This window comes from Monodelphis domestica, chromosome 5 (genome assembly GCF_027887165.1).
Source record: "Monodelphis domestica isolate mMonDom1 chromosome 5, mMonDom1.pri, whole genome shotgun sequence".
Taxonomy (NCBI): Eukaryota; Metazoa; Chordata; class Mammalia; order Didelphimorphia; family Didelphidae; genus Monodelphis; species Monodelphis domestica.
The window spans coordinates 272,986,266-273,002,553 of NC_077231.1; the positions used below are offsets into that span (position 1 = coordinate 272,986,266).

The 16,288-nt window shown below is 36.3% G+C and overlaps 1 protein-coding gene and 1 long non-coding RNA gene across 4 annotated transcripts in view; one reads left to right on the forward strand and one right to left on the reverse strand.

Annotated features, from left to right (window-relative positions):
• STEAP4 (STEAP4 metalloreductase) overlaps nucleotides 1-9,044 on the reverse strand; it is a 42,039-nt gene extending 32,995 nt beyond the window's left edge. Inside the window, exon 1 of the mRNA XM_007504976.3 lies at nucleotides 8,923-9,044. Within this exon, the coding sequence (XP_007505038.2) occupies nucleotides 8,923-8,962 (40 nt within the window). The 5' untranslated portion in view covers nucleotides 8,963-9,044. The remainder of the gene's footprint in view (nucleotides 1-8,922) is intronic.
• Nucleotides 1-16,288, forward strand: part of LOC130454651 (uncharacterized) — a 147,710-nt gene that overhangs the window by 78,348 nt on the left and 53,074 nt on the right. The window lies entirely within an intron of this gene.

A 16,288-nucleotide genomic window follows, 5' to 3' on the forward strand; every position in this document is an offset into this window, starting at 1 on the left:
TACCTGACATGGAGTTGATAGACTAAGGGTGCAGAATAACACATACACTTTCAATAGGGATTAATGTAGGAATGTGTTTTAATTAAGTATATTTGTTACAAGGCTTTTGTTTTTTGTTTTTTTTCCAGTTTGGGGCAAAGTGAGGGAGAAGTTGGAAGGCAGAGGGGGGAGCTTCATAGAGATGCAAAAAGAGAAAAATTAAAAGAGGTCCACTGAAAAGAGAAGCAGAAGTGGCTGGGTGGCTCAGTGGATTGAGAGCCACATCTAGAGAGAGAGAAGGTCCTGTGTTGAAATCTGACCTCAGGTACTTCTTAGCTCTGTGATCCTGGACAAGTCACTAACTCCCATTGCCTAGCCCTTACTGCTCTTCTGCCTTGGAACCAATGTATAATATTGATTCTAAGACAGAAGGTAAGTGTCTAAAAAAAAGTGATGTTACATCACTATGTGATAGAAAGTGATCATGTTATATCCTTAAAAGGAAAAAACAAGCTTTACATAACAGAAACGTTCAATTTCATGTCTTCTTTTTGTATGTGGACATATTCTTTTTACTGGGTGAGTTCAGAATAAAAAACTAAAATTAAAACTAAACAAATTCATCAAGAAGAGTCAAATATGCTATGTACATTACTATATAAAATATACATATCTTTCTGTACACACACACACACACATATACACATATTGTTTCAAAAGAGGGAACTCTGTTGCTTATAGGATCATTAATTTCCCAAAATGTGAGGACTATATTTGAGGCATGGAAAAAGAAAATTCAAATTATTGGATTTGGAAGGAATGAGAAAAATGGAACTTTGTTCTTGCTAAAATCTTAAGAGCATTTCTCTTATTTGTGGTTGAGGAGTTAATCTGCTTTGGACCTTTGATCTCAGCTGGGACCAGCATCCTGTTCTCCAAAGAATAGGGGAAGGTCAAGAGTACTCTTTCACATACTTGCCTTAAAGTGATGGCAATAAGTACATGTTTCCAGTAACCCTGTAGATGGAGAGTGTCCTGGTGGCAGGGAGACCAGTTAAAGTGCTACTAGAGTAGTTCAGAACCACATTTTTTTCCAACCATTCTTGCTGTGAGATTAAGGTTTATAGATTTGGAGACAGAAAGGGCTACTAGGGCCATCTTGTTCAATCCATTTGTCTCATAGATGAGGAAACTGAAGCTCAGTTTGGTTTGAATGACTTGCTGAAGACCTCATAGAAAGTGAGTTCCTGGGGTAGAAGGACTTGGAATCAAGTGGGTCTGATTTTAGAGTCAGCACTCTTTCAATTGTACCCTAACTTTTTATGGCTAAAGTTTCTGGCTTATCAAATACTAACTCAGAAGAGGAGTTGGAATTTTAATTTTGTTTTGGCCAATTCTGTTTTTGCTTCTCTTTCTGTAATTCCCTTGCTTGCTTTGCCCAGAAATGTGCTGAAGATAAAAGCATTCCCTGCCACCTCACTACTTCATCAGATCTGAAAGTGGTAATATGAAGAAGTCTGTGAGGCAGGACTTTCTCCATTCAGTTTCTGGAATTAAGCAGTTCCCGGGATCGCTGCCAGCACAGATTAGGAAAGAAACCCAAACAGCATTATGCCTCCTACCTGTACCCAAAAAGAGCCTTGCACGGGAAATGTTCCAGACATTGGAAACGATGGAGCTGCCTGCTCTTAGTGACCATTGCCACAAAGTGGTGGTGGTGGTAGTAGTGGTTGTGATGGTGGGGATTCTAAAAATAGGACTTGTCCCCAAGTGCCTCTACTTTCTCACCGGAAATGCAAGACAATGCTGAATGGAAGAGCTGGTGCATGAAACAACTATATTGTCACAGCTAATGGTCTAAGGAGGGCGGGAAGGGATAGAAACAGTTCTATTTGTAGAAATGAATAGGGTAGAAATTTAACATTTTTTGTAATAGTGAAAGATTCATTGGTGAGCTTAATATTGTGCTTCTTTGGGGGAAAAAAACTAGATTCAGATCAACTCCTCAGTAAGTTTACAGCAGGAGTTTTTAACTTGGGGCTCTATAGACCTTCTTTTCTCCCCTCAAGAGGTCAGTATATAGATTTTGGGGGGTATTTATGAAATTAGATAGAAAAAAATGACTTTTTTTTCCACCAACATTTAATGAAAATGTAACATTTTCTTCCTTTCTGAGTGTAGGCACCAAACATTGTTCTGTGAAGGAGTCCATCAGGTTCAACAGATGGTGACACAAAATAAGATTAAGAGCCTTGCCTTCATGGTAGCTAGGTGGCTCAGTGGATGGAGAGTCAGGCCTGAGGAAAGGAAGTCCTAGGTTCAAATACAACCTCAAACACAGTGCAAATCACTTAAACCCCATTACCTAACCCCTACCCTACCATTGATTCTGAGAAGGGGTTTAAAAAAAAAAAGGAACCCTTACTCTAGAATTTTGCATGGAGATTACCCAGAAAGAGACCTCTGGCAAAATGTATCCCTTTTTATATACTATCCTCTTAATTTCAGGTTGACTTTTTTTTTTCAACCTTCTCAATTAATCACTTCACTCTCAATCTATGTATCCACTAGCCTTTTGTGTGCCTGTAATATGCTTTCCTGCTTTAGTTAAAAAAAAATTTTTTTAAAGACTCCACTGGAAAATCATTTATTAAGCCTGAGTCTCCATTCTGTATTGGTTTGAGAGGCTCAAAGGAATGAGGATGTCCAAGATTGCTTTAGTTGTGTGAGACAGAGGCCTGTTCTTTAACCATTTTAATATTAGGGAGATTTAATAACCATTGTACCATGCCAACAAAATTATGGATCCTTGGAGTAATCAATCTGTTAATTTATGTTTATCATAGACCTACTATTGACTGATTATTATGCTAGGTGTTAGAGATACAAAGACAAAAATGATAAAGATCCTGCCCTCCAGAAGCTCATAGTCTTTGGAGGAAGAAACTAGTTATTCACATACATATAGGAAAGGGAAAAGCATTTATTAAACAACTACTGTGTACCAGGGACTATACTAAGTACTTTACAAATATCTTATTTGATCCTATATATGAAACATTCACAAAGGAAATGAAATATTTAGGAGGCAGAAATGAGGAAGAGAATATATTCAATGGATGGGCATGGAGGAATAGTGGGGCAGTCAGTGCAAAAGGCTTGGAGATAGAAGGTGAAGTGTCAAGAGGAAAAACAAGAAAACCAGTTCAATTGGACCATAGAATAGTTAAAGGAGAGTCATGGATAGAAAGGCGAGAAAGGTAAGTTGGTGAATCTCATAAAGGATTTTAAATCATTTGGATTTAAATGTCAAATGGAATGATATTTATTTGATCATAGAAATAAGAGAGGCATTTAGTTAATTGAAGTGGAGTGGGATTATGATGATGAAGATTTGTGTGTGACATAATCAGACCTATGTTTAGAGAGTTTCACTTTGTTGATTGTGTAAAATGGATTGGAGAGGGGAGAGATTAGAGGCAAAGGATGAATTAATAGTCTACATAAGAAGTGATAAGGGTTTGAATTAGGGTGGTGGCCTTGAGTTAAAAGAAGATAAAATTTAGAGGAGTTTTGGAGGTTAAATTGATAAGATTTGGTTACTGGGAGGAATTGGGAAGGGTTAAGAGCAATTCTGAGACTAGGAACCCTTATGATTAGAAGGATGATGGTGCCCTTAAATAAATAGGCAAGTTAGAGAAAGAGATGGATTTTAAGGGGGAAGATGATGAGTTCAGTTTCAGATAGAGTTTTAGATGTCAGTAGAACCTCTAGGTAGATATTTCTATTAAGTAGAAGTTGATAAGGAATTGAAATTCAGGAGAGAAGTTAGGACTGTATAGATTCATCTGTATAGAGATGATAATCACACACATCAGATCCAATGCAATAATCAAAGTATAGAATATATGACCTTGTAGGTTTTTTAAATTGTTTGACAGTCTATTGAAACCTATGGGTTATTTCTCAGAATAATGTTCCAATGGAGGATTTAGAGAAAAAAATTATCATACATATGCCAGCTTGGTGGCACAATGGATAGAACACTGGACCTGGAGTCAGGAGGACCTTGTTCAAATCTGGCCTCAGATACTTCCTGGTTGTGTGATCCTGGACATATCACTTAATTCCCATTGCCTAGTTTTCAGCCTTAAGACAGAAGTCACCCTCTTTGTCTCATTTTCAGCTGTAAGGCAGATAAATAAAATCCTCATAGTCCTTATAATGCAGTGGCAAAACCAATGGACTTGCATCTTTAATGTCCATTAATAAAACTGTAGTCATTTCTGATGCTGAACAATTTGAGGATACTGTGGACTTGGTGGATGAGAACTTTCTTTTCTCATTCCTAATATCTGTGAATGCTGAGGCTCTGGGGGTGCACAGTAACTATGGTTTCTGATTCTGATGACTATAAAGCTGGATTAGAAGGAGAGGGGAACTGTCTCATCAGGATCTGGGTGGAGAGAACAGTCAGGGGAGCAGCTGGGATGTGACCTACCTGTTTGTTTGTTTGTTTGTTTGTTTGTTCCCTCCTTCTTTGCCCTTCAGATACCTGAATACTTCAGCTAGGCTGGCTTAACTGGCATTTGGAAATTGGAGTGGGTATCCAGGAGGAGCACTTAGTGATCAGCTCTGTTCAAAGCTGAAGAGGATCAAAGAAAGTGGGAGCAGAAAAATGATGATTGAATTGAGTAGAGAAGAGCTCATTGGTAACCTTGAAGAGAATAGTGTTGGTAGAATAGAAATCCACAAGTCCTTCATGGCTGAGAACTAGGAAAAGGAACAAAAAAGGCATCAAAACGGCCAAGATAAACTTCATCAAATCCAGGCACTAAAATCCCTTTGTTGTTTTTTTCATACAAGAATTCTCTGAACTTCTTCTCAGAACATAGTTCCCTATTTTTAAACATGGTTCTAATGAGTTTCACCACATAGTTTACCAAACAACAGAAAAGATGCTGCAGAATTGGAAGAAGGGATGTGGGAAGGCTTCTAGAAACAGGAATACTCACAGCCATAACAAATTACACCTGGCAATCCAAGACAATCCATGTTAAGTACAAGACATTCTGCTAGGCACTGGGGGTGACAAATGCCAAGTGAAACATGAAAATGTAGTGCAGCCTGGTAGAAAGTATACTGTCTCTGGAGTTAGAAGTTCTGCTTCTCCTTCTTACTAACTTGTGCCTTAGAGCAGGTCATTTAATGTCTTCGGGTCTCAGTTTCTTATCTATAAAATGAGAGGGTCGGATTCGATGGAATGGAAAGATTCTTTTCACTCAATTCTATGATTCTATAATAGGTTAAAAGCAGAATTCATAATTCCCATCCTCAAGGACCTTACATCATACTGGAATAGGGGTAGATAAATATATATGCAATAGTTAGTAAATATATAAATAAATATATATGTATAAATACTATATATGGGTGTATATATATATATTTGATAAACATATAAATAAATATATGTATAAATAAACCCATTTATTTTTATTTTATGTATTTATACATATATAGTATATGTCATATACTATATATGTATATATACAGTATACACACATGTATCTATATATAATCTGTCTATAGCCATATATCTATATCTATCTATCTATAGCTATATATGAGGTGGGATGTGTGATTTAAGTAGGACTTAGAGATATTTATTAGGTAATAGTTGATAAGAATTGAAATTCAAGATCATTGAATAAAAGATTAGAGCTTGAAGAAACCTTAAAGGACATCTAGTTCAAATCTCTCATTTTATAGATGAAGAAACAGAAGCCCCCTGAAAAGGTTAAGGCCATTCAAATGGTAAATATTTGATAATTTCAGCAGTAGAATGAAGAGAAAAGCACTAACTGAAGATATCAAGTTAGATTTTTTTTATCCTCGTCCCAAATATTTTATTTTAAAAACAGATTTTCCTTTTTACATTCAGTACATTGTCATTCAGATACAATAATACTATATACAGATACAACACTTTAAAAGAAGAGAGTTTTTGAACTTTATAAAGAATCTATTAAAAAAAGTCCTAGGGGCTTACAAAACATGGCAGTCTGTAGGGCAAAGTCAGACAGGCAAATCTCAGTAGCTCCCTAGAAAACCAGGGTACTAACAAAGGGCAATAAGTGGTGTTCATCATAATGAATCTAATATATGCAACAAGGTAGCTCAGTGGATAGAGCATTCAGGTATGGAGTCAGGAGGTTCTGAGTTCAAATTTGGACTCAAATATCTCCTAGCTGTGCGACTTTAGGGAAGTCTCTTGGACCCATTTTTTCCTTCTGTCTTAGAACTGTTACTAAGACAGAAAATAAGAGTTTAAAAAAATTAATAATGAGCCTGACTCTTAATTCATGTTTATTTAGTACAAAGTTCTTTGCTCACAATTGCCCTTTCATATAGATTGTGCAAATATGAAGTTTCTTCAGGTCATGGAGTGTTTTATTTTTTGTCTTTGGTAACCTCTGGGTCTAGCACAGTCCCTGGCACACTGTAAGGCCTTAATGCTTGCTACCTGGATGATTATTATTCCATTTTGAAGATAACAAAGCAGACTCAGTGAAAGATCAAGTAGCTGGCAAGTATCAGAGATTCCAACTTTGACCTCCTGAAGCCAAGTTTGCTATGCTTTGTTCTTATAAGAAAAGCTAAAGAATTGCCCAGGAAAAATGTTGTTATATTCAAACTTTGTTTGAGAAGATATTCTGTTTTGAATGAGAAATGAGTTCTAATTATGTGAAAGCCTTGATAGTGCCAGATAAAGGAGGCATTTCCCTCTTTACTCCTCCAAACAGACCCTTTTTCCTTACAGGAGGGAGAAGCATATGAGAGAGATCAGGTGCCCCTGTATCCACCAAGTCAGGAAAAAGTCAGACAGACTTTGCCTTATTGTGGATTCTCAGGAAAATTCCTAACAAAATCTAGATTGAAGGTGTGGAGGGGATTACTGTTGTTGTCAAAGGAAGAAATTCTCCTAATGATAAAGATCTCAGCTCTTCCAAAGATCACAGCTCAGGGAATTCTTGGGCATTTTAAGATGAGGAGATAGCATTTTTCTAAAAGGGGGGGATCACTTTTCTGTGTGTGTATATTTTTTGATACAAATCTGTCTGTTTGCTTCTGTCCGTCATCTTGTGGTTAAGCCCCAGTGAGATCGTGTATGTAATGCCTTTTGCAAAACTTCAAGCTCTAAAGAAAGACCATTTATTGCTAAAGTTCTCCCTGGAATATAATGCATTATCCAATTCTAAAGAGAGAAGGGATTTCAGGAGTCACTTGGCCCAATCCCAATTTATAGCTCAAATCCTTTCTACAGTATGCCTGACATATGGTCAACCAGGAAATTTCCCTTATAGAGAAATCTATGTAAGAAATTCAAGAGGCATTAAGCCTCAGTGGAAAGAGTTTCTGCCATGAAGTCAGAAGTCCTGGTTTCATATCTCACCTCTGACATGGTATTTGATCATAGCCAAAGCCTCTTGGTCTTATTTAGTCTTGATTTATTGATAGGCAAAATGGGGATAATAATAGCTGTAGTTCTTTCCTTATAGGACTGCTCTGAGGCTCAATGAGATTAAATTGCTTTGCAAACTTTAAAACATTAAATAATTTTCAACTATCATTAACCATAGTATACATGTATATATCTTTCTCTCTCTTTCCCCCTATCTCTCTTTGTTTTCATCAGTGTGAAGGTGAATTCCTGGCATGGAAATTCCCCTCACCAATGGCAAACTGGAGGAGGTAGTTAGGTGATGTGGTGATTATGAGTCCTGGGCTCGGAGTCAAGAAATAGGTTAAAATCCTGCCTCAGACACTTACTAGCTATGTAAACCTGGACAAGTCACTTAATCTCTGTTTGCTTTAATCCACTGGAGAAGGAAAATGCCAAACTATTTCAGTATCTTTGCCAAGAAAGCCCATGGAAAGTATGGTCCAGGGGGTCATGAAGAGTCAGACATGACTGAATGACTGAACACCTGAACAATAATGGCAAATTGACATTTAAAGTCTTTGCAAGTTTTCTGAATCACTGATAGTTTAAGTGACTTAGCCAAGGTCACAGAATTGGCACGTATAAGAGATTCTTCCTAACTGAATCTGACTTTCTCTCCACTATGATATGCTATTTCTGGTATTAGATAGAGCATTAGGAAATCAGCTGGTCATTTATTTTGAGTGTTTTCTATCTAGTACAGTGCTAAAGTCCTATGGGGGACACCTACCATGGGACCCCTCTTCTTCTCTTCAAGAAGCTTATAAACTATTTTGAAAACATCACACAAAACAAATAGAGCTAGGCAGAATAATATTAGTTTACTAAATATCAATTAGTAGTGAGATATAATTAAATAAATTGCACACACTGATGGGTTAGCAAAAAAATTCATCTTGCGTGCTTACGTTTGTGATTTTCTTTCTATTTTTCCCAACTTGTGATAGTGACTACCATTTTATAGAACATTTATAGTTCAATACATGGAAGCAGGAAATTGTGTTTTCCCTCTGCACCCTGGTAGCACACCGAATCTTAATATGCACGTACAACTACATGACCCAAATATCACCTTATAGAACAGCTGTCAAACCAAGAACTCTGGCAAAACCAGAAGCTCTACCTTTGGTTGTTTCCTGAGGACACTGATAGTTAATGAAGTATGTGAGTCCCTTTTATTCCAACTTGGAATTAAAAAGTTTTAGGTGGGCAAAGAATATAACCATTCACGATTGTGCTCTAATAACAAATGGATGGAAAAGAAAGAAGGAATGAGTTCAACTTCAGAATATTATGTCCAGTATTCTGAATCCAAGGAGCAAATCCAATCCAAAACTGAATCCAAGGAGCAAAGAGTTAAGTCTCTAGGAAAAGGCTAAGAGATCATGGGTTACTGAGAGAAAGAACATAAGCATTCAAAGGACCATATTACTCACAGGCATTGAAGTATGTAGCTCCTTCTCCTGATAGAGCCATGGTCACACAATGAAGATGGCGACTTGGGTGTCCACTGGGCTGGGCACCTCAAAGGGGAGTCCTGATCTCCTGGATCCCTTCCTTTATATATGAATGTGGTTGCTGGGCAGATTCAAAGAGACTGAGTTTGAGGGGAATCTTAGGGGCAGTCAATCAACAAATAGTCAGGACTTTGACCCCTCTCCTCAGTCTTCTTATCAACTACAAAGACTACGTGATTAATCAAGTTTACTTACCATACTACTTAAGCCGATAGTTTACTAACCTTGCATTTATCATCCTAAATGTAGCTGACCAGGGCAGTTGTTGGGTACATAGATGCTTCTTGGTATATAAGGGGTGAAGGGGTCAACCATTGGTCAGACATGGAGTCCCTTCTGTCAGTTAGGACCTAGCCAATAGGCCACACCTCACATAGGTCTTGGAACTCTTCCTACCATTAAGGACATCCTTTAGAAAGCCTCTAGGGTAAGGGTTCTTAATCTGAAGTCCTTGAATTAAAAAAAATAAATCTTGATAATTTATTTTTAATATAATTGATTGCTTTTGTCATTCCAGTGTATTTTATTTCATGCATTAAGAAGAAATAACTGAACAAAGGTCCATAAGCTTCACTAGACTTTCAGAGGCATCCATGACATATGGATGAGGGATGAGAGCCCCTGCTCTAGGGACAAAGTGAAATTTACTTGTTCCCTGTTTCCAGCTTTCTCCTCCGACCTGGCACGGTTCCTACTGCTTTTGTTCTCTTTCTCCACAGGCTTTCTAAAGACAGTATGGAGTCCGAATGGGGCCATAGCAGATGAGTTTATTGTTCAATAATGTAGGTAGCGGTCAACTGAGGCTAGTTAGAGCTAGAATTCTTGTAACAGGGACACATCCATTAGAAAGTCAGTTTCATATCCTTGCTTTCTTTTAATTATATTCCATTTTATTTACATTTATTTATTTTTCTTTTTTGATATCACATGAAGAAAGCCTTATTAGGTTTATTGCTGAAGGTTGTGATCTAATTAATCATCTACAGCTTGAATTTTGATTTTGTAATTATGAGAATTTTTTTCTGCCTTGCTCATATGCAGATTTACTCTGTGATTCATCACTGGAGACAGGAAGTACAATGCCCCTGGAAAATGGTAGCTCTTGAAGGCAAAGAAATATTTTATAGAAAAAAAAAGAGTCATGTTAAATACAACTACATAGGACTAAATTCTTTTAGAATGAATCCAAATATTTTTTGTATCTAATTTTGTGGTTTTAAAAAAATGGTAAAGTGACATGCACATTGATACATAAATTGCATTCCTTTTTATTGCTGTATCTATTAGCTGGGAACAAAGAATACTGCTAATTTTACCTTTCCACTTAAAGTTCATGGTTATCTTGTGACTCATACCATCTTGCTCAAACATATGGGCTTTAAAAAAAGTATATAGATACCTGTTTGTATGTATATGTGTCTGTATAAAGAAATATTTCTATATATTAGTTTTATATTATATCTGTGTATATGCAGTCAGATATAATATATGACTAATATATACATGTACAACTAGCATGTACATATATGCATGATACTAGTTATGCATGTGTAGATGAGTATATGGATATATTAGTCATATATGACTGGTATATGTAGTATACATATATACTATCTAGCTAGTAGACTTAATAATAAGAGTAGCTAACATTGTTTATGATAAGATGATGATGATGGAGATCAAACGTGAAATTAGAGTACAAGTGATGGCAAGGTGGCATGATAGAGCACTGGACCTGGAGTCAAGAACACCTGAGTTCAAATCTAGCCTCGGATAATTGCCAGCTGTATGAACCTAGGCAAGTCTTTTTAATTCTACCTTCCTCATTTTCTTCATTTGTAAAATGGGATAAATAGTGGTAATAATAGTAGATATTTCTTTGAGTTGTTGTGAGGATAAAATATTTGTAAAGTGTTTTATAAATCTTAAAATGGTATATAAATGCTATTATTCATCTTTCTATTAAATATCCTAGTCCTATAGTACATTGGAAGGTAGTGTAGTGTATTAGAAAGAATAGTGGGCTTAGACGTACGATGCTGAAGTCAAATCTTGACTTGGGCCTGGGCCTGGGTTCAAATCTAATATTAGATACTTACTAGCTCTGTGACTCTGCCTGGATCAGTGTCTCAGACCCCTTATTTATAAAATGAAATAGTCAGATCCAGTACTTTCTAAGGTTCCTTGACATTTTAAGTCTTTGATTCTATGATTTGTGGATCTTACTTACTAAGGAGGATAGTTTTATCAGGGAAAAGGTAGAAACTTGATTTTCTAAAAACAACAACAAAAAAGACAAGTTATCTCTTACATTTCAATTACCCTTGACTATCCCTTAGGGCACCAACCTTGGAATTATTCTTCACTAACCTCTGTATGCCTCAGTTTCCTCATCTGCAAAATAGGAAGGGGTAGGTTGGGTGTGATGGCCTTTTGGATCCTTCTGGCTCTGAATCTCTGATTCTATAATATGATGGATATGAATGCATTTTTGCCAGTGTATTGTCCATTCTTTGTTTTGCTACTGTGTCCCAATTAAATGCTTTATTGTTTGATTTATGCTTCCTACCTGGTCTTTTGATGGCATATGCACTGAATTAGGGCTCGAATCCTATTTGGATAATTATGATTTCCTAAGAGTTCCCATACCAAATTTGGAGAGCTATCAGGGATAGCATAATCATGTGAGACTTATACTTTTTTACATAGAAAAATATAAAAATTTTGAGTATATCTGTGGGGAAAGTTTATCTTTAACTTATGCAATTAAAAGCCAAGAATACTAATGTATCTCCAGCTGACTCAAAGAAGAAAATGACTTTCTTCTTTGTCTTCCTATGGCTCTGGTAGCCATTATGAAGGAAGATGGAAGGAATGGAACTTCAATGGGAGTTATCCCAGTCAATACAGTTTTGTCAGGGTGGTACTGATGCTGAAAAGACTGTAATTTCTGCTTTTAGTCTGATAGCCCATGCATGATCAAAATAGAGAACCAGACTATAAAACTCCCATAAATTCTATGGCTACTCTGTGTTCATGAGTTGAGAGATTCTACTAGAACTAGAAAGTTAAGGGTCAAGGCATTAGGCTTTCGTTTTTCTCATTTTGGATGTGGTAGAGATGACTGAGATTGTTCCCTTGCTTCTAAGTCATCAGTTGATGGATGTGCTGATTATAGATAAACTGGTTACTAAATTAAAGGCTAGTGTGTAAAATAGAAGCCTGGATATATCTTTTACCTTGACAGATCATTCCTTCTTTCTTTCTTTTTTTAAATTTTAATATACTTAGTAACCACTATCATCACCAAAAAATATTCAAATAAGCAAATTATATGCAATAACAATACAAAAATAACACATATATGCACATGTGCATAATACATAAAAATTATGTACAAAATGAAAAAACATTATAATTTGCTTAAAATATGTAAATTATATATGTCTGTGAAAACTGGATTTGGCTCTCCCCCAATTGTAACAATGAAGGTACGTAGCTCTTCCTTGATTGTGAAGATTAAATTGTAATCCCCTGTCTATTTTTAGATTTTAAGCACAGTACTTAAAGTTAAATATGGAGATCTACTCATTTTGGATTTTATGCACAAAAAGATATGAACACTCATTTCATACATTGAGTGGAAGGTTTGTGACCCACGTGTCAGAAAGAGTGGGAAGTCCTGGAGTGGAGCGTCAGCTGTGATTGGTAGATGTAAAAATTTGGGGGAAGTGACACGAGAAAAAGATCTTTAAAAGTAGAAACACAGACACACACACAGACATGTGAGTGAAGAGAGACACTTGGAGTGGAACCTCCTGTAAGAAGCAGTTCTACCAGAGGCTGATAAAGAATCTGCTGATTGAACTGACACGTGGTGAGTGTAAAGGCTGACTTTAGTAATCCATTTTTGGGATTTAGTAATTAAATACCTGGTGATCAATTAAATATCTTCAGTCCAATCATAAATTTAACAGTGCTAATATAAAATCCTCTGCTTTGGAATTCCCTTTGGATTTGTTTTACTCTGATACTTTTTATCTTAATTTTGTGACTATTATTTTTTTTAATGTAATCTTAGTATGTATTATTCTTTTTTCTTCTCTTTTCATCTCATGTATTTCTCTTATTTTCTTTATATTTCCAATAAATATTATTTCTAATAATACAATATGCTCTATTACATTAAAATATCACAATATATTCAGTCATTTCTCCCAGTCATTGCATTTGTGTTCTTTTCAGCAATTTTGTCATTATAAACAAAGCTTCCATGAATATTTTCCTATATACACAGCCTTTTATCCTCTGAATAATGCCATTAGTGCCTGATTCTAGTAATGGAATCCCTAGGTCAATGAACATGAACAGCTTTCTTAACATATATTTCCATCTTGTTTTCTAAAAAAAACAATTAATAGCTACTCTAGCAATGTAATATTAGAACTGTTTCTTGATGTTCTTATCAGCATTTCATTTGATCAACTTAACTCATTTGGCTCTCAGTTAACTTATATTACCAGGGCCATATTTAACTAGGTTGATCCTTCAGCAGCAGACACAATCTGTTGCCAGGAGCATACTCTTTCCAAAACCAAGTCTTTCTGTTGTAAGGATAATTTTTGCATTGTGACTTGAAAATCTAAATTTATTGGTCACTAGGGAAAATCCCAAATAATAAAATACCCAAGTCAGCTGGAAATTATGATGATTTTAATTAATATAGAGAGAAGGAATTAAGGAGAAGAGAGAGAGAGAGAGAGAGGAAAGAGTTAATTTAAACTGTTCTGGCTCAGGCTGAGCCAGGCAGGAGTTAAAGACCTTGGTCAAAGTGGCCTCCCTGAGCCCAAGGGAAAGGGAGTCAGTCTTATCACTCACCAGGAGACCATCTCAAGGAAGCTGTCTGAGGGAGATCCTCCAGGCTGAGTTCCACCTGAACTGACTCCTCACCTGAATGGCCCTGGCCTGCTTATATAGACCTTCTTTTAAAGATCTTTTCCCTTGTTTCACCTCCCCTAAATTTTCACATCTACCAATCACAGCAGAGGTTTCTCTCCAGGACTGCCCATTCTTTAGTTCTCACCTTCTCTGGTTAGATTATATCTTTTGAGCTACTTCACACTTCTTTGTTAAGTTTACCTTTTGTTAGTTACTTGACCTTTTTGTGATTAATTTAACCTTTATAGGTACTTAACATCTTTTTGTATTAAGATACTAAAAATAGACTTAGCTTAACTTCTAGCTTCACTATAAGGAATGAGTTAAGTGTCTTCATTGTTCAATCAGGAGTTTACAACTTTATCTTCCCCTAAAGTGTGTCTAAGTAGGGTGGAGTAGTTTTTAAAGTTCACACTGTCTTGGCCATACTCAGTAGAACTTTAGTTCCAATGCCACAACCCACCTGGAATGCAAGATTACCTCTATAGTATGTTGAATGTTAAATTAAAACTTTTGCAGAAATATTTATACTCTCTAAATCATTGTTATCTCATCAGAAACTATGTTTGGATTATGTGTGTGCTCAGGCTTAGATCTACTAGTTTCATGCAGGTGTGTATGGGCTTTCCAGATATCCAACATATATAACTTACCTAAGGTTCTTCTTAACGTCTTTCTTATTTATTTTTTTTGGTTAGATTTATCTCATTCTGAGAGGGGAAAATTAATGTTCCCCACTATTATTATTTTGTTATCTATTTTTATCATTCCTTTTTTCAAAATGGTTAAAAGTACCCATGCTACATTTGGACTACCAACCATATTTATCAACAGGTTACTATTCCCTGTACTTGAAAATGATCATAATTAGGAAAAACTCTCAACCTTGAAAAACACAGTGATCAAAGTCGTTAGAAAGAACAAATTTCTAATCAGGACAAGGAAGACAATGCTTTAAGGGCCACCACACAGAGTCATGCCATAATACCACATACAGAGAAGCTCTGGGATTCATTGGGTACTTTAAAGTTTATTATTCAGTTTTAGACAAGGGTCAGTCTGGGAGTTCCTTGAAGGGTAAGTTCCCAAGGTAAAAAAGGTAAGTTTGGGGGTTTGGGGGTTCCATAAGGCAAGGTCATCAAAGCAAATGAAAGTTTACAAAGGGAAGTAACAGCTTCCCATAGTAGGAAGATGGCAGGATTTCCCATCTAAACTTGAGTTTAAAACCCAATATTCTCTCCTTCCAGTGATAAATTGCTTGAGAGTCATCGCTTTTTCACTTACTGCCTAATTTTTCAGCCATTTTCAGTCATTTCCAACTCTTCAGGACCCCATTTAGAATTATCCTGGCAGAGATATTGGAGTGGATTCCCATTTCCAGAATTTACTTCCTTATCTACTCCTGAGTTCTTGAAATTTGCCATCTTAGTGAAGGAATAAATGAAATTTCTTTCTCTAAACTGCTTTTCTTATCCCTCATCCTTCACAATCCTTGGAAATGACTATTTTCAACTCTACTTCAAACTATGTGATTCCTATCTTGTCTTTGATTCTACATCTTTTCCCTCTTCTATGTTTTCTATCCATACTTCCCTCCCCTAACTGTGGCTATTCTGAGATCGCAGATAGGAAAACATTTATAGTCTGAGATTGAAAATGTGAGAACATTTATAGAGAGGTCAAACATAAAATCTTGGAGATTAACCAGAGTTAGGGGATGAAAGGGATTCATCTACTATAAAAGCTCCCTCCATAGAATGTAAACTCCTTAAAGATTAGGACTATTCATTGTTGTCTTTATATCCTTGGCATCTAGCATAGTGCTGGCTCATTGAACCTGAACTTGTGACTTCATTGGTATTGGAAACTTCACTATAGGAGTTTGAAAATTTCACTGGTAAAAGAAACTTACCAGATCAGGTTGGCACCTTCTCTTCGACTTAGAGTCCAAGAGTTGCCTATTGAAAGATTAAAACAATTTGCCCAAGGTCCCGGAGTCATTTTGTGTCAGAGGTAGGTCTTGAAACCCAAGACTTCTTGGCTTTGAGGCTAGCCTTCCATTTACTAGATGTCTAATGAATGCTTGTTGCTGGAGTCTTTGAACTAACATGTCCAAAGCTCACTTCCTGATTTCTACATTCTAGATCCATACCTTCAGATGCCCATTGTTTTGTGGGAGAGCTTTCAGGTAAAACCCTGGATCTGGACAGGTTGCCTTTGTCAAGAATGACAACTCCAACAATTAACTTAAAAATAAAAGAAAGATTTATTAATTTGGAAGCACTATTGAATGATTGGGAGAGAGGTGCAAGAGTAGACACTGCCTCCTAAAGGAGAGGGGTTTTGG